This window comes from Erpetoichthys calabaricus, chromosome 17 (assembly GCF_900747795.2).
Source record: "Erpetoichthys calabaricus chromosome 17, fErpCal1.3, whole genome shotgun sequence".
Taxonomy (NCBI): domain Eukaryota; kingdom Metazoa; phylum Chordata; class Cladistia; order Polypteriformes; family Polypteridae; genus Erpetoichthys; species Erpetoichthys calabaricus.
In genome coordinates this window covers 8,354,283-8,368,731 of record NC_041410.2, presented here as the reverse complement: position 1 = coordinate 8,368,731, position 14,449 = coordinate 8,354,283, and the positions used below count along the sequence as shown (strand labels likewise).

The 14,449-nt window shown below is 47.7% G+C and overlaps 1 protein-coding gene across 3 annotated transcripts in view; it reads left to right on the top strand.

The window, feature by feature from the left end:
• pkn1a (protein kinase N1a) overlaps positions 1-14,449 on the top strand; it is a 171,200-nt gene that overhangs the window by 85,702 nt on the left and 71,049 nt on the right. The window contains exon 1 of one of the 3 annotated variants that reach the window (XM_028823834.2): positions 5,737-5,925. The exons of the other annotated variants lie outside the window; for them this stretch is intronic. Within the exon in view, the coding sequence (XP_028679667.2) occupies positions 5,872-5,925 (54 nt within the window). The 5' untranslated portion in view covers positions 5,737-5,871. Of the gene's footprint in view, positions 1-5,736; positions 5,926-14,449 lie in introns of those variants that run through there. 3 annotated transcript variants of the gene reach the window in all.

Genomic DNA, 14,449 nt, shown 5'->3' with positions numbered 1-14,449 from the left:
CTATCATTTTAACCAAACTGTTAACCGAGAATCATGGTTAAAAAAAATAAAATAAAATAAAAGCAAGCAAAAGTCGGAAACTCTTGAGAACGCTGTAGCTCCCACACAGCAAAGTCTTAGTGAGCTGATCGCAATCTTGGACACCACAAAAGCTTTTAAAGTGACGCAAGTGACATCATGGCGTGTGACATCTGGGAGCCACACCCACAGAAGCACAGCACATCGTCATAACAACAAAACCCCAAATTGGCCACACCTGTTAGAAAACAACGTTCGATTAGAGTAGATAAACGTGTGATGTTTGCTGATGACATTGTGATCTGTAGCGAGAGTTAGGAGCAGGTTAAGGAGACCGTGGAGAGGTGGAGATCTGCTCTAGAGAGGAGAGGAATGAAGGTCAGTAGGACCACCAAGACAGAATACATGTGTGTGAATGAGAGGGAGGTCAGTGGAGTGGTGAGGATGAGGGGAGTAGAGTTGGCAAAGGTGGAGGAGTTTAAATACTTGGGATCAACAGTACAGAGTAATGGGGGTTGTGGAAGAGAAGTGAAAAAGAGAGAGCAGGCAGGGTGGAGTGGGTGGAGAAGAGTGTCAGGAGGGATTTGTGACAGATGGATATCAGCGAGAGTGAAAGGGAAGGTCTACAGGACGGTAGTGAGACCAGCTATGTTATATGGGCTGGAGACGGTGGCACAGGAGACAGAGCTGGAGGTGGCAGAGTTAAAGATGTTAAGATTGGCATTGGGTGTGATGAGGATGGACAGAATTAGAAATGAGGACATTGGAGGGTCAGCTCAGGTGGGAGACAAAGTCAGTGAGGTGAGATTGTGTGTGTTTGGACATCTGCAGAGGAGAGATGAGGGGTATATTGGGAGAATATAAAAAAAAAGGGAACAGGAACAAAAGACTTGTGGTTTGGGAACACCTGTGGTCAGTGGTGCCACAAAGAACAAAGGCATAAAGGTGCTTTCTTGAGGCGATAAGAACATGTGCTAAAATGGCCAGAATTAACTGGAAAATCTAAACTACTAAAGGGAAACAGCAAATCAGAAAACAGTCTGAGAATCACGAAACCAGGAGTAACTCAAAAGTAGCCTGTCGACTACATCAGAAAAAAAAAATGTTGCATTTGTCATTCCAACAGATGGCAAATCACAAACAGTAACACTGCCTTTATGAATCCCAAACCAAATTGCATATCACAGAGACATATGCATTGCATTTGCTATTCCAACAGATGGCACATCACAAACAGTAACACTGCCTTTATGAATCCCAAACCAAATTGCATATCACAGAGACATATGCATTGCATTTGCTATTCCAACAGATGGCACATCACAAACAGTAACACTGCCTTTATGAATCCCAAACCAAATTGCATATCACAGAGACATATGCATTGCATTTGCTACTCCAACAGATGGTACATCACAAACAGTAACACTGCTTTTATGAATCCCAAACCTAATTGCATACCACTGACATATGCAATGCATTTGCTATTCCAACAGATGGCACATCACAAACACTAACATTGCTTTTTACTAATCCCATACCCAATGGCTTATAACAGAGACATATGCCTTGCATTTGTCATTCCAACAGGTGGTGCCTCACAAACATTTATACTTTTAAAATGCACTGCATTAATCATTCTAACAGATAGCAGTTTAGAAACATTAACACAGCTTTTATAAATTCCAAACCAAATTGAATATCACAGACATATGTATTGCATTTGTATTTCCAACAGTTGGCGCATCACAAACACTAACCTTGCTTTTACTAATCCCATACCCAATGGCTTATAACAGAGACATATGCATTGCATTTTTATTTCCAACATGTGGCACGTCACTAACTTTAACACTGCTTTTTAATGGAGACATACCCATTGCTTTTGTTATTCCAGCAGATGGCGCACCACAAACATTAACACTGCTTTTACAAATCTCATAGCATATAACAGAGACATACATATGCATTGTCATTCCGACAGAGGGTGCAGTTGTAATGCATTTTATTACTAGAAATGTTTGTGATGCACCATCTGTTGGAATGACAAATGCAATGCATTTTATTACTGCATGCATTACAAAATACATTCCAGTAGTTGGTGGGTGCAATGCAGATGTGCATTTAAATCCTTACTTACATGTGCTTCTCAAAATGCACCAAGTCTGCATTCCGTAAGACCACCTGACCTGGAAACTTCTTCCTTCCTTATCACAAGGCTCATCTCCTGTGCCTTACATTTCGATTCCCTTGGCTGCCTTACTCTTGCCAGTTGCACCCTTGACCAGGCTCACCTCCTGACTCCAAGTTCACCAGCTAATTACCCAGAAAGCCCCAGTCTGGGAGCACTTCATAGAAAAAAAATCCCACCCTTCATCATTTCTGTGGTCAGGAACGCTAATGGCACAGACCTTGGGCAGGACCCATTTATGGATGGGCATCATCACTTGCCCATCTAGAGCTCCCTCTACTGGCCCTTCGTGAGTGGGGGTGGGGGGTGTCTCTCTTGGGTTCTTTATTTCAACAGGAGTGTTTCCTCTGCCACATTGTCATTTGTTAAATCTGCTAGTTCCCTTTCCCAGTGGCTCCTTCTCCTATTTGCGTGTGGCTGCTGACGAGAAGCGGCAGACGGCGTCGTCACATGTAATCCTTCCGCCTTTGGATTTAGCCAGCAGTGGCTGCAGCTTCTCATTCCAGGCATTTTGTTGATTAGCTCGAGTTCAGATTCTCATTCATCGTCGTGTGCACAACCGCAGTGAAATCCACACTTGATGGGAGAGCAACACCAGCAGCAGACGGCGACTGCTCAGCGGACATTGCATTTAGGGTTACGGGGTATGGGGGTCCTGGAAAAGTATGGAAAATCCTGAAAAGTCTGGAGTTGAACATCAGCTTTCTCCTCAATCCCTCACCCCCTTAACCTCCCCTGGACACTTCCTACACTTCACAAAACGAAACTGCATGCTTCAGCGCAAGTGGGGCACTGACCCCCCCCCTTGCTTTAACGTGATCGGAATTTGACAGGGGGACCCCCCCCCCCTTTGCTTCAATGGGATTGGGCACACACACAGAGACAGACGCAGACTCACAGTCACATATGCACATACACACTCACAGACACATATACACTCACTTACAACCACACACACACATTCACTCACTTACACACTCACAGACACACGCGCACACACACACACACACACAGACAGACACAGACTCACACTCACACACACACATATACACATACACACTCACACTCACAGACACACATACACATATACACTCACTTACAACCACACACACATTCACTCACACACACACTTACACACTCAGACACACTCACACAGACACTCACACACACATTCACTCACAGACACAAACAGACCCTCTCAGTCACACACATATACACACACTCACACACACACACAGACACACATACACACATACACTCACAAACACGCATACGCACTCATACATACACTCGCACACACAGACAACACTCACACACACATACACTCACAGACACACATACACATATACACATACATGCACACTCACACATACACATATACACACACACACACTCTCACACACACACACACGTCAGATACTGCAGTGCTTCTCTAAACTCGGTTTGCTGCTGCTGTGTCATGCTGTGATGCGACGGCCCAAATGACAGCAAACCACTTAAATGAATTCATAAGCTTGGTGTCCTGGAACTGAGTGCTGCCATTTTACCGTTTAATTTTGTTTGTTTTCTTCATCTCTCTCCTCCTCTTTTCAGTTCATTTTATGTATTTTTGTAATACAGGAGTAGAAATGGCACACTGCATCCCCAATGTTTCAAGTGCATGGACTGGTGGAAACTGGAGGGGGCGGGGGGGGGGGGTGTTTGTTTAGGGAGAATCCCTTTGGGCGGCCGCTATCCTCGACTGCACGTTGTACCCCAGACGCATCTTTCAAGAATGACGTCTGCTCCCTGCGAGACCGGGGTCAACGAGTCAACCACGCTAACCTCTGCACCACCCTGTCGGATTTGGTATTGCTGTCCTAATCAGTGGTGGTCATCTGAGGGGCGCAATTTAGAAAAGTTAAGGGGTGTGCATGCCCCAGGGACCCTGAGGGTCGTAGATATACAGTATGATGAAAATGGCTCTCCTGGCTGGGGTTCAAAGTTGTTTTTCTTGTGAGTTTTGTCTAATTGAGTGCCATTTATTTGTTTGAGTGCTTCTTTTGTTTCTTCTGTACGTCATTCTTTGATCACGTCCCATGTGCTTTGTGGGTGGTTCCCCAAGGGGCGGGGCCACCTGCCAATCCCCACCAGGAACCGCCCTCCACCCTGTGTATCGGGGTGAGTTTCCTGTGTCTGGCTGTGCCTTCTGCTGCCCTCTTTTCGTGATTTCTGGATTTTTGAACCTGTGCTCGGCTTTGGATTCTGTTTTGCAGTGGATTGCTTTCCAGGCAATTCTTTGTGTGCTCTTCATGAATATTGAAGTAGTTCCTTTATTGTTTAAAGATTCTTCAAGACCCTTTTGTATCTAGTTGGGGTCTTGATGGTATTCTCTCCCCCCCTTACACACCCCCCTTCCAGTGGACAACTTTGAAAGTATTTTGCTACTTTTGGGACTCCCGAGTCATAGAGGGCTTCTGATGCCACACACAGGCGCTCTGGGCACTAAGGGTGTCGACAAACTGTAATGATACTGAGTGGGCACCGTTACCCACTGGGTGCCATTTTTGAAAGTATGCGCGAGCACGCGCCATACACCAAGGGGCACACGCTCCCTAAAGTCTACAGTATATGCACAAAGGGGCGCCGTTTGTACGGTTGCCCACCCCCGCCCAGGGACCACCACAACCCCCTAAACATAGGGCATCAAAGTCTATTAATACCGACTACCTGCAATGGATGACAAGAAGTGACAGCTAAGGTTTCATTGGCCTGGTACTGACTACTACTAGGTTGTCTCCTGCACATCTGATGGAGGGTATGATCTGCATGACTCCTGTAGATGCCACAGAGGACAGATGGGCATCCCGCCCCTGGACGGTAATCGTTCCTTTACCCAGCTGGTATGCCATAACGGAAGACTGGACTAAGAACAGGGCAATACCCGGCCGGGATGCTTTTTGATTCTGCAGTTCATCTCCCACCACACTAGGTGGCAGTGCCCCTCATATACAGTAGAGTCAGTCCATGCAGTCCTGTAGCGAGACGATAGAGGGCGCTGCCAGGGGGGCTTATGACACGTCACGTCACTGGAAGTGCCAGCATGAACGGAGCCCGAGTCGGGGGGCAGTGGGCTGTGACTGTCATTGTATGGAGTTGTGTTGGGTCGTGTAAGTGTCTGAGGTTTGGGGGGCTCGGTGGTGCCCCCTGTTGTTCAGCCTCCATTGAGGAATGCCTAACCACCCAACAATGCTCGACTCCTCCAATGTTTCAGATAAGAGGCTGTTGCCCCTTTTGCCCGGTTAGATGTGCCCGTCACCTTCACCCGCCTCCTCCCCCTCCACTCCGCAGGCCTGCGCTCTCCGTTTTTATGACCCGCCCGTTGGGTGACAGCAGGAAGGAAGCCTTGTGGTCTTGATGTCCGGTTTCGCTCTTGCACTCGTCTTTCTTCCTCCTCTCCCCCCCTCTCTCTCTTTCTCTCTGTTCCCCCCCCCCCCCCCCCCCTCGCTCTGCGTCGAGATTTGAGAGACCGTTCGAGACAGGAAGCGCAGGGGTGGGGTTCAGCTGTCACAAACGACTCCTCCAGCCTCCCAAACAGTCCAGCGAGCGGAAAGCCCCCGGCGGGCTTTTCAAGGATGACAGACTGAGGCGGCGTATCTCTCTCGTCAGAGACCCCCAGAGGAATGGATCATCCCGAGCTTGCAGAGGTCATCCCCGAGCACGAGCCGGAAAGCGAGGTACCGTTGGGCCTGTTCACTCGTCTTTGGGCGTCACGGACGGCGGCCCCCCGCTGTCACACAGTTCTTTTTATTTTGAGAAGTGGAACTTGAGCATGTGATGCCACTGGCTGTCACTATCGGCATCGTGGACCGCGATTCGGTGAGCTTGAGGACGTGAGCGGCTGCGCGTTGGAGGTCAGCTGGGCTTTAATTCGGTTATTAATTAGGCGAGGGACCTCAAAGATGGCCCCCCCCCGCAGCGCTTGCATATTACTGAAAGCAGGAAATGTCTCGTCGTTTCTCGCTTTCCTTTCAGGATGCGAATGTCACTTTGCAGTGTGGATTATTTTTGCTCGTTTTTGCCAGGCTGCTGGTGCTCTCTGGCGTTCAGGTGGCAACGCCATCTTGTATTAACATTGGTGATAAAATCATTTCAGTGTTGGCGTGTGTCGGGCTCAGCCGAGCGGAACGTCACGTCTCAGGATGTGTCGTAAGAAGAAGAAGTAGAAGCTCAGCCGAAATGTCCATCCAGGGGCTTACCCGCTGCAGGGTTAGTGCCAACGCCAGTGGGATGGGACGCCAGCACAGTGTCAATCATGGGTGGCCAGTGACCGTTATTCACATTACACTCAATGGGGCATCTTCTTAGTGAACACTTCGCTGATACTTTTTGGGACTCTTTTTTGCTCCTCCTCCTCCTCTGTTCTTCCTCTCCATGGAGTCCAGAAGATTCTGGAAGCACTGCTGGGCCATGTTGACCCGCCTGTACCAGGCAGAAAAGGAGTTCATTAGCAACAAAAACAGGTCACCAATTAAGGAAAGGGTTAGAATGAAAACCTGCAGCCACTGCGGCCCTCCAGGACCGGAGTTGGGGACCCCTGCTGTAGGCACCTCAGCTGACGCTGGTACCTCACTTTCATTTTTGATCTCCTGATCACTTGCATCAGAATCCGAGTCCCATTCGCCACTAAACTGCAAAACGTTGCCCACCGAGTATTTTGCTTTGTGCGTTCGCGTTGGTCTCTCACCAGATGGCGATGCCATTTTAGAGGTGGTCCGCTCTTCGCTACTCACCCAGGTCATCGAGGTCGGATCAACGAAGCTCACTTCCCTTCTAGCAAAGAGAGTCAAACTAAAACGGAACGATGGTCTCCGTTTACAGCCGATGCCCGTCTCCTACCCCATGAATTTCGACAAAAGTCAACGTCCACCCTGAAAGAGTTCAGGAATTGGTGGAGTTGAAAACCTGCAGCCACTTTGGCCCTTCAGGACTGTGAGCTGTGGGTCCCTGCTCTACAGGTCAGGTCAGGTTGAGGGGCATGCACTGGTCCAGAGTGTTGTCGCCCCCCACCACATGACGAAACAGCTCGGGATCCCCCCCCCCAAGCAGACACACGGTCCAGTCCCACCCATCTATGTGCTGCAGCTGGGTGTTACGTGGGCATCTCCTTGGCCTGGTTCAGCCACTCGGGTCCTCAAAAATGAGGATCACCCTCGGGTAATCGCGCCACCTGGCCCGTAACTGATGCTCCCTCACCATGCAGGTCATGTGTCTCATTCTGGACCCCGTGAGCAACACAAAGTGACACCAGCAGACCTGAGGATTCTCCAAAGAGACACAGTAGTGCAGTCCAGTCTTCATCTTGGGTCACTGCATAGCAGCCATGTCTCACAGCCATATAGCAAGTGCGGACACTAGAGGGCACTGTTGCTCCTCAGCCCCTGCCCAGCAGACACAGGGCACAAGTTAAAAGGGCAAAGAGCTCTTTTATTTTTAGGAAACTCTTCCCAATGCGTTCCCCACCACCACTGCCACAAGTAAATAAATAGGCACCACACACAATTGTTCTTCTTTGTCCTCCACTCCTCCCAGCAGGCTTTGCCCACCTTCCTATCTGACTCTGGCTCGTTCCTGTGAGGTCGGTCAAGTCCTCTTAGATAGATAGATAGATAGATACTTTATTAATCCCAATGGGAAATTCACATTCTCCAGCAGCAGCATACTGATACAATAAATAATATTAAATTAAAGATTGATAATAATGCTGGTGAAAAACAGACAATAACTTTGTATAATGTTAACGTTTACCCCCCCCGGGTGGAACTGAAGAGTCGCATAGTTTGGGGGAGGAACGATCTCCTCAGTCTGTCGCTGAAGCTGCTCCTCTGTCTGGAGATGATCCTGTTTAGTGGATGCAGTGGATTCTCCATGATTGACAGGAGTCTGCTGAGCGCCCGTCACTCTGCCACAGATGTCAAACTGTCCAGCTCCGTGCCTACAATAGAGCCTGCCTTCCTCAGCAGTTTGTCCAGGCGTGAGGCGTCTTTCTTCTTTATGCTGCCTCCCCAGCACACCACCGCGTAGAAGAGGGCGCTCGCCACAACCGTCTGATAGAACATCTGCAGCATCTTATTGCAGATGTTGAAGGACGCCAGCCTTCTAAGGAAGTATAACCGGCTCTGTCCTCTCTTACACAGAGCATCAGTATTGGCAGTCCAGTCCAGTTTATCATCCAGCTGCACTCCCAGATATTTATAGGTCTGCATCCTCTGCACACAGTCACCTCTGATGATCACGAGGTCCATGAGGGGCCTGAGCCTCCTAAAATCCACCAACAGCTCCTTGGTTTTGCTGGTGTTCAGGTGTAGGTGGTTTGAGTCGCACCATTTAACAAAGTCATTGATTAGGTCCCTATACTCCTCCTCCTGCCCACTCCTGATACAGCCCACGATAGCAGTGTCATCAGCGAACTTTTGCACGTGGCAGGACTCCGAGTTGTATTGGAAGTCCGATGTATATAGGCTGAACAGGACCGGAGAAAGTACAGTCCCCTGTGGCACTCCTGTGTTGCTGACCACAATGTCAGACCTGCAGTTCCCGAGACGCACATACTGAGGTCTGTCTTTAAGATAGTCCACGATCCATGTCACCAGGTATGAATCTACTCCCATCTCTGTCAGCTTGTCCCTAAGGAGCAGAGGTTGGATTGTGTTGAAGGCGCTAGAGAAGTCTAGAAACATCATTCTTACAGCACCACTGCCTCTGTCCAAGTGGGAGAGGGATCGGTGTAGCATGTAGATGATGGCATCCTCCGCTCCCACCTTCTCCTGATATGCAAACTGCAGAGGGTCGAGGGCGTGACGGACCTGTGGCCTCAGGTGGTGAAGCAGCAGCCTCTCCATGGTCTTCATCACATGTTATGTCAGAGCAACAGGTCGGAAGTCATTCAGCTCACTAGGACGTGATACCTTTGGGATTGATATCTTACTGGCCAACCCAGAAGTGCTTCTCCTCCTCTGCCCACGTGATCTGCAAGCACTTCCAGGTTATGGCAGAAAACCTCATACCAAATGGCTCCTCCGCTTTCACAGCAAAGGCGGCACCCATGGCACCCAGCAGCGGTGAGATATAGAACTTCAAGTCCCATGGTGCCCTAGGGCAATCCAGGGGAGCATTCTGGGAGATGGCAGTGCCCTAAAGAAGCTGCCTTCCCCCAACCTTCCATCTCTTGGGTGTCCTGACAGGGTTGGGCTGCCCGCAGTCTCTTACACTCTCAAGAGAGATAATCAGGGGTGCCACACACCCCTTTCCGGTGACCTCCAAGCAATTATACGGTGCATTAGAGGGGCCAGAGTAAGATTGGGGGGCTTTCAGGTTAACCGTTTTTTGCTTTAGGATCGTTTTGGTACCCGGTACTGGGGTCCGAAAGTTGGTATCGATAACCAAAGTTAGGATTTAAAAAGTGATCCAACATTAGTCAGTGAGAATGTGCCCTGTGGTGGCCTGGCACCCAAGGTTGTGCCCGGTGCTGTCAATCCCCAGACCCCATATCTGTCTTTTCACTAAAGGAGACCTTTATTTACATTAATGATTGTCGTCTTCTCCATTTATAACCAAACGTGTCCATCCATTTTCAAGAGTGTTAATCCTGGAGGCTGGAGCCTCTCCTAGCAGGCATCGGGCACAGGGTGGGACAAAGATGCATTGATAATTCATGGACCACCCATGCTATCCACATGCCAACCATACCAAACCGTGTAGTCCTTGCACTTTAACCATCAAGACCTTTAAGGCGTTGCTCCCTCTTCTCATCCTCATCCTGTGCTGATGTCACGTTACACAACCTCCGATCACATGATATGTCAGACGTGCCATTGCTGATGTCATCGCTGGACTTTGTCCGATTTACACGACTGCAAATCAGCGGGCACGTCGCATTTAGTGATGTTTTTCCGGTACAGTTGAGTTTGCCCATTTTTCTGATGGCCGGCACCGTATGAAGAGTTAACAGGCCCGGCGAGTTCTGACTCGATTTTTTTCCATTCTGTTGCGGTACATAAAACACGAAACATCAGGCAGACCAGTTTGTCGTCTTTACGGTTCGTGAGGTCCATCACACCCGCGTGCATTGTGTGTGTTGTAGACCTCCAGAGGAGCTCTCATTGGCTGTCAGCCCTGACGCACACAGAGCCGCACGTACGACTGAAGACATAAATCAAACCGTTTGAGGGGCGAGTCGCAGTCTGGTGGTGGTGGGGGGCGGGGGGTGTGTGTCAGACTACACGATTGTTATCATGGCAGTGAAGTTTGACCGCCAGGTGCCACTGACCGAGGGCTACGACTGAAAATCACTGGAAAAGTCGCATAGGGGTCACATGACCGTTACCTGGCAAACGGGGTCCTCCATCATGAGAAACGTTTATGAAGACCCCCCCCCCCCCCCCCCCCCCCCCGGGGAGGTCCAAAAGTCACCTGGGTGAGCGGTATGGCTGACACGACCACCTATGACGTCTGCTTTTATTACATTACCGTTCTCGGCCTTTACTGACTTATGACTTGAGGGGTCTGACGTCTCCCCCCTCCACCCCCCCCTTTGTTCGGCTTGTAGCGACAAATAGAGCAGTGAGCCGCTGGTGTCTGAAACGAAAGTCGTCTGCAGCGTTTCCTTCTGTTTCTTTCATTTTAAATAATGAACTGTTCTGTTCGCAGGGCAGTTCTCTAATTTAGCGATGCTCGTCTGCAGGCCTCGAGTGCGTCTCTGGCGGAGTTAATTCATACATCTGAAGGACCCCCACGGACGGCTTCATTAGACTTTGTATTTGTCTCTGCTGGAACCACGTGCTGCCTTGGGAGATTTAATGGATTTAATGTCACTTGATGTTCCACCACATTTACCGAACGCAAGCGCTGGCTCAATGAAAGCAGCAGGAGGTCACGAGGGGTAACGCGCCACAGTGCCCCCCGATCCCCCCCCCCCCACCCCACCCCAAGTGGTCAGATGTCTTTTTGAGGACCTTGCTTTGTATTGACTTATTATTGGACATTGTGGTTTACATTTTGATTGTTGAGTGTGGGTCTACGGCTGACCTCTAGGGGGCGCAGCCATTAGCTGTTACAACACAAGCAGGACTACAGTTAGAGTAGAGCTGATTATTAATTCACTTATACTCATAATTATTCATCTTAAAGCTTCATCTTGAGTGCACTTGGGTGGGCGCTTTTGAGGGTCACCGCCTATAACACTGCAGTGTATCCGTGTATCTTATATAGTGCCTGTCACCCATCCCTCGTCTGACTTATATAGTGCCTTTCACATCTATCTGTCAATCCATCTATGTAATGTTTGTGATCCTGCCGACTATACTAAAATTAGATAGATAGATGGATAGATACTATCTATCTATCTATCTATCTATCTATCTATCTATCTATCTATCTATCTATCTATCTATCTATCTATCTATCTATCTATCTGTCTGTCTGTCTGTCTGTCTGTCTGTCTGTCTGTCTGTCTGTCTATCTATCTATCTATCTATCTATCTATCTATCTATCTATTATATAGTGCCTTACCTATCTATCTATCTATCTATCTATCTATCTATCTATCTATCTATCTATCTGTCTGTCTGTCTGTCTGTCTGTCTGTCTGTCTGTCTGTCTGTCTGTCTGTCTGTCTGTCTGTCTATCTATCTATCTATTGTATAGTGCCTTATCTATCTATCTATCTATCTATCTATCTATCTATCTATCTATCTATCTATCTATCTATCTATTATATAGTGCCTTACCTATCTATCTATCTATCTATCTATCTATCTATCTATCTATCTATCTATCTGTCTGTCTGTCTGTCTGTCTGTCTGTCTGTCTGTCTGTCTGTCTGTCTGTCTGTCTGTCTGTCTATCTATCTATCTATCTATTGTATAGTGCCTTATCTATCTATCTATCTATCTATCTATCTATCTATCTATCTATCTATCTATCTATCTATCTATTATATAGTGCCTTACCTATCTATCTATCTATCTATCTATCTATCTATCTATCTGTCTATCTGTCTGTCTGTCTGTCTGTCTGTCTGTCTGTCTGTCTGTCTGTCTATCTATCTATCTATCTATCTATCTATTATATAGTGCCTTATCTATCTATCTATCTATCTATCTATCTATCTATCTATCTATCTATCTATCTATTATATAGTGCCTTACCTATCTATCTATCTATCTATCTATCTATCTATCTATCTATCTATCTATCTATCTATCTATCTATCTATCTGTCTGTCTGTCTGTCTGTCTGTCTGTCTGTCTGTCTGTCTGTCTGTCTGTCTGTCTATCTATCTATCTATCTATCTATTATATAGTGCCTTATCTATCTATCTATCTATCTATCTATCTATCTATCTATCTATCTATCTATCTATCTATCTATCTATCTATCTATCTATTATATAGTGCCTTATCTATCTATCTATCTATCTATCTATCTATCTATCTATCTATCTATCTATCTATCTATTATATAGTGCCTTACCTATCTATCTATCTATCTATCTATCTATCTATCTATCTATCTATCTATCTATCTATCTATCTATCTATCTATCTATCTATCTATCTATCTATCTATTATAGTGCCTTTCACCCCTGTGTCCTGCTCTCTCTCCATGTTCTTGATATTCTTTTATAGTCCAGCACTCCCATTTGAGGTTTTGTCCTTGTCCAGTAAATTTGAAATCCAGCAGAAGTTTCATTGCAAGCAGAGGCGGGTGGCCCAAGTGTGTCACAGTGTCATGTATTTGTCCCTTTACTACTTCAGCTCGGTAGACGCACATCGCCTGACCCTCACTTTGTTTCCTGTGAGTAAAAATAGTGACCACGGGTCACATGCTTCAGCAGCTGTCGGACCCCATTGAGCGTTTCCATGGCCAACGTGACACTTTGCTGTGTTTGTGGTGTGAGGGGCGCCGAGGAGTCGACAGACACACCCATCGGGTCACCTGACGACTCTTGAGTGTGGTCTGCTATCAGCGTGTGTGTGTGTGTGTGTGTGTGTGTGTGTGCGTGCACTCCATGCTGAGGGCCGGTGCCCTGTCCATGCCCCCGAAACTGGCGGGATTGGCAGCGTTTTCTCTTGCCTGTCAAACTGTGTTAAAGGGCCGGAGAGCTCCAGTGGTTGGCTCCTGCCTTGCGCCTGTTACTGCGTGGAGAGGACGTGTCTCCCTGCTTCCTGAAATTACAGGACAAGCACTGGGGTCTCAAAGTGTGGGTTTGTTATTTGATGACGTCTTATCTTCTGGTTGGGTTTTTTGTTCTTGCTAGTCCTCGGCTGGTATAATACAGGGTGGCATGGCCACAGTGGCACCACCCAAGGATGGCATTGGACTGGCACTGAAAGGAGATATTTTACATGTATAACGCTAGTATTCCATTAATATGTTGACGTGTTGTGCCTCGGGTCCTAAAACTGTGACTTTGATGTCGATTCTAACTTTCGAACCACAGTGTCTGCGCCAAAGGAAGTTTAGAATATGACATCATTCGCGGGGGTTCAGTTTTTTAATGCGGGCACCAGGCTGTTTTAAAGATGCCGTTTTTCAGAACCCGCATGCCATGTGACACTAACCCTTGGTTTGCCAGCGGCCCGCTGCAGGGCTGATGCCAGAGATCAGGAGATAAGAGGAGATGTTGAAAAGTCGACACTCTGACCGGGCACTAAAAGAGCACAGAAAGAACTTCAGCCCGCGCAGACAGACGCACTCGCAGTTACTTTGTTAGCTCTGATCCGTAACCTCGGACAATCCGGATGTTTCTCCTGCTGACTTTTTATTACCTTTGTCCCCAACTGTCACGTGACGTGTGACTTTTGAGTGCCATCACATGGCAGGCATCAACGTAAGAACACGTTGGCTCTCGAGTTGACGTCAAGCCGGTCCCTGCTGAGATAAACACCATGAAGGGGTGCGGGACGTTTGATGTTTGTGCCCCTCGGGTGACTTCTATGTAATTCTGTCATTTCCATTTAATTGTAATATTTCTATAAATATAATATTGGCCTGCATCATGGATTTATTGAAGGAGTGAAATCCAACTCTGCCGCTAGAATGAATACGTAAGCCTAGGGGGGTCCAATGGGTGATTTGCCAACGCTGGTGGGCACACGACCAGCTTTCAAGTCAAGCGTGGCTCACACAGGAAACGGGAGAGGATGGGTTCCATTTGCCAGAGCCCTGGCTGTAACATCTTGATTCTGTCCATCCT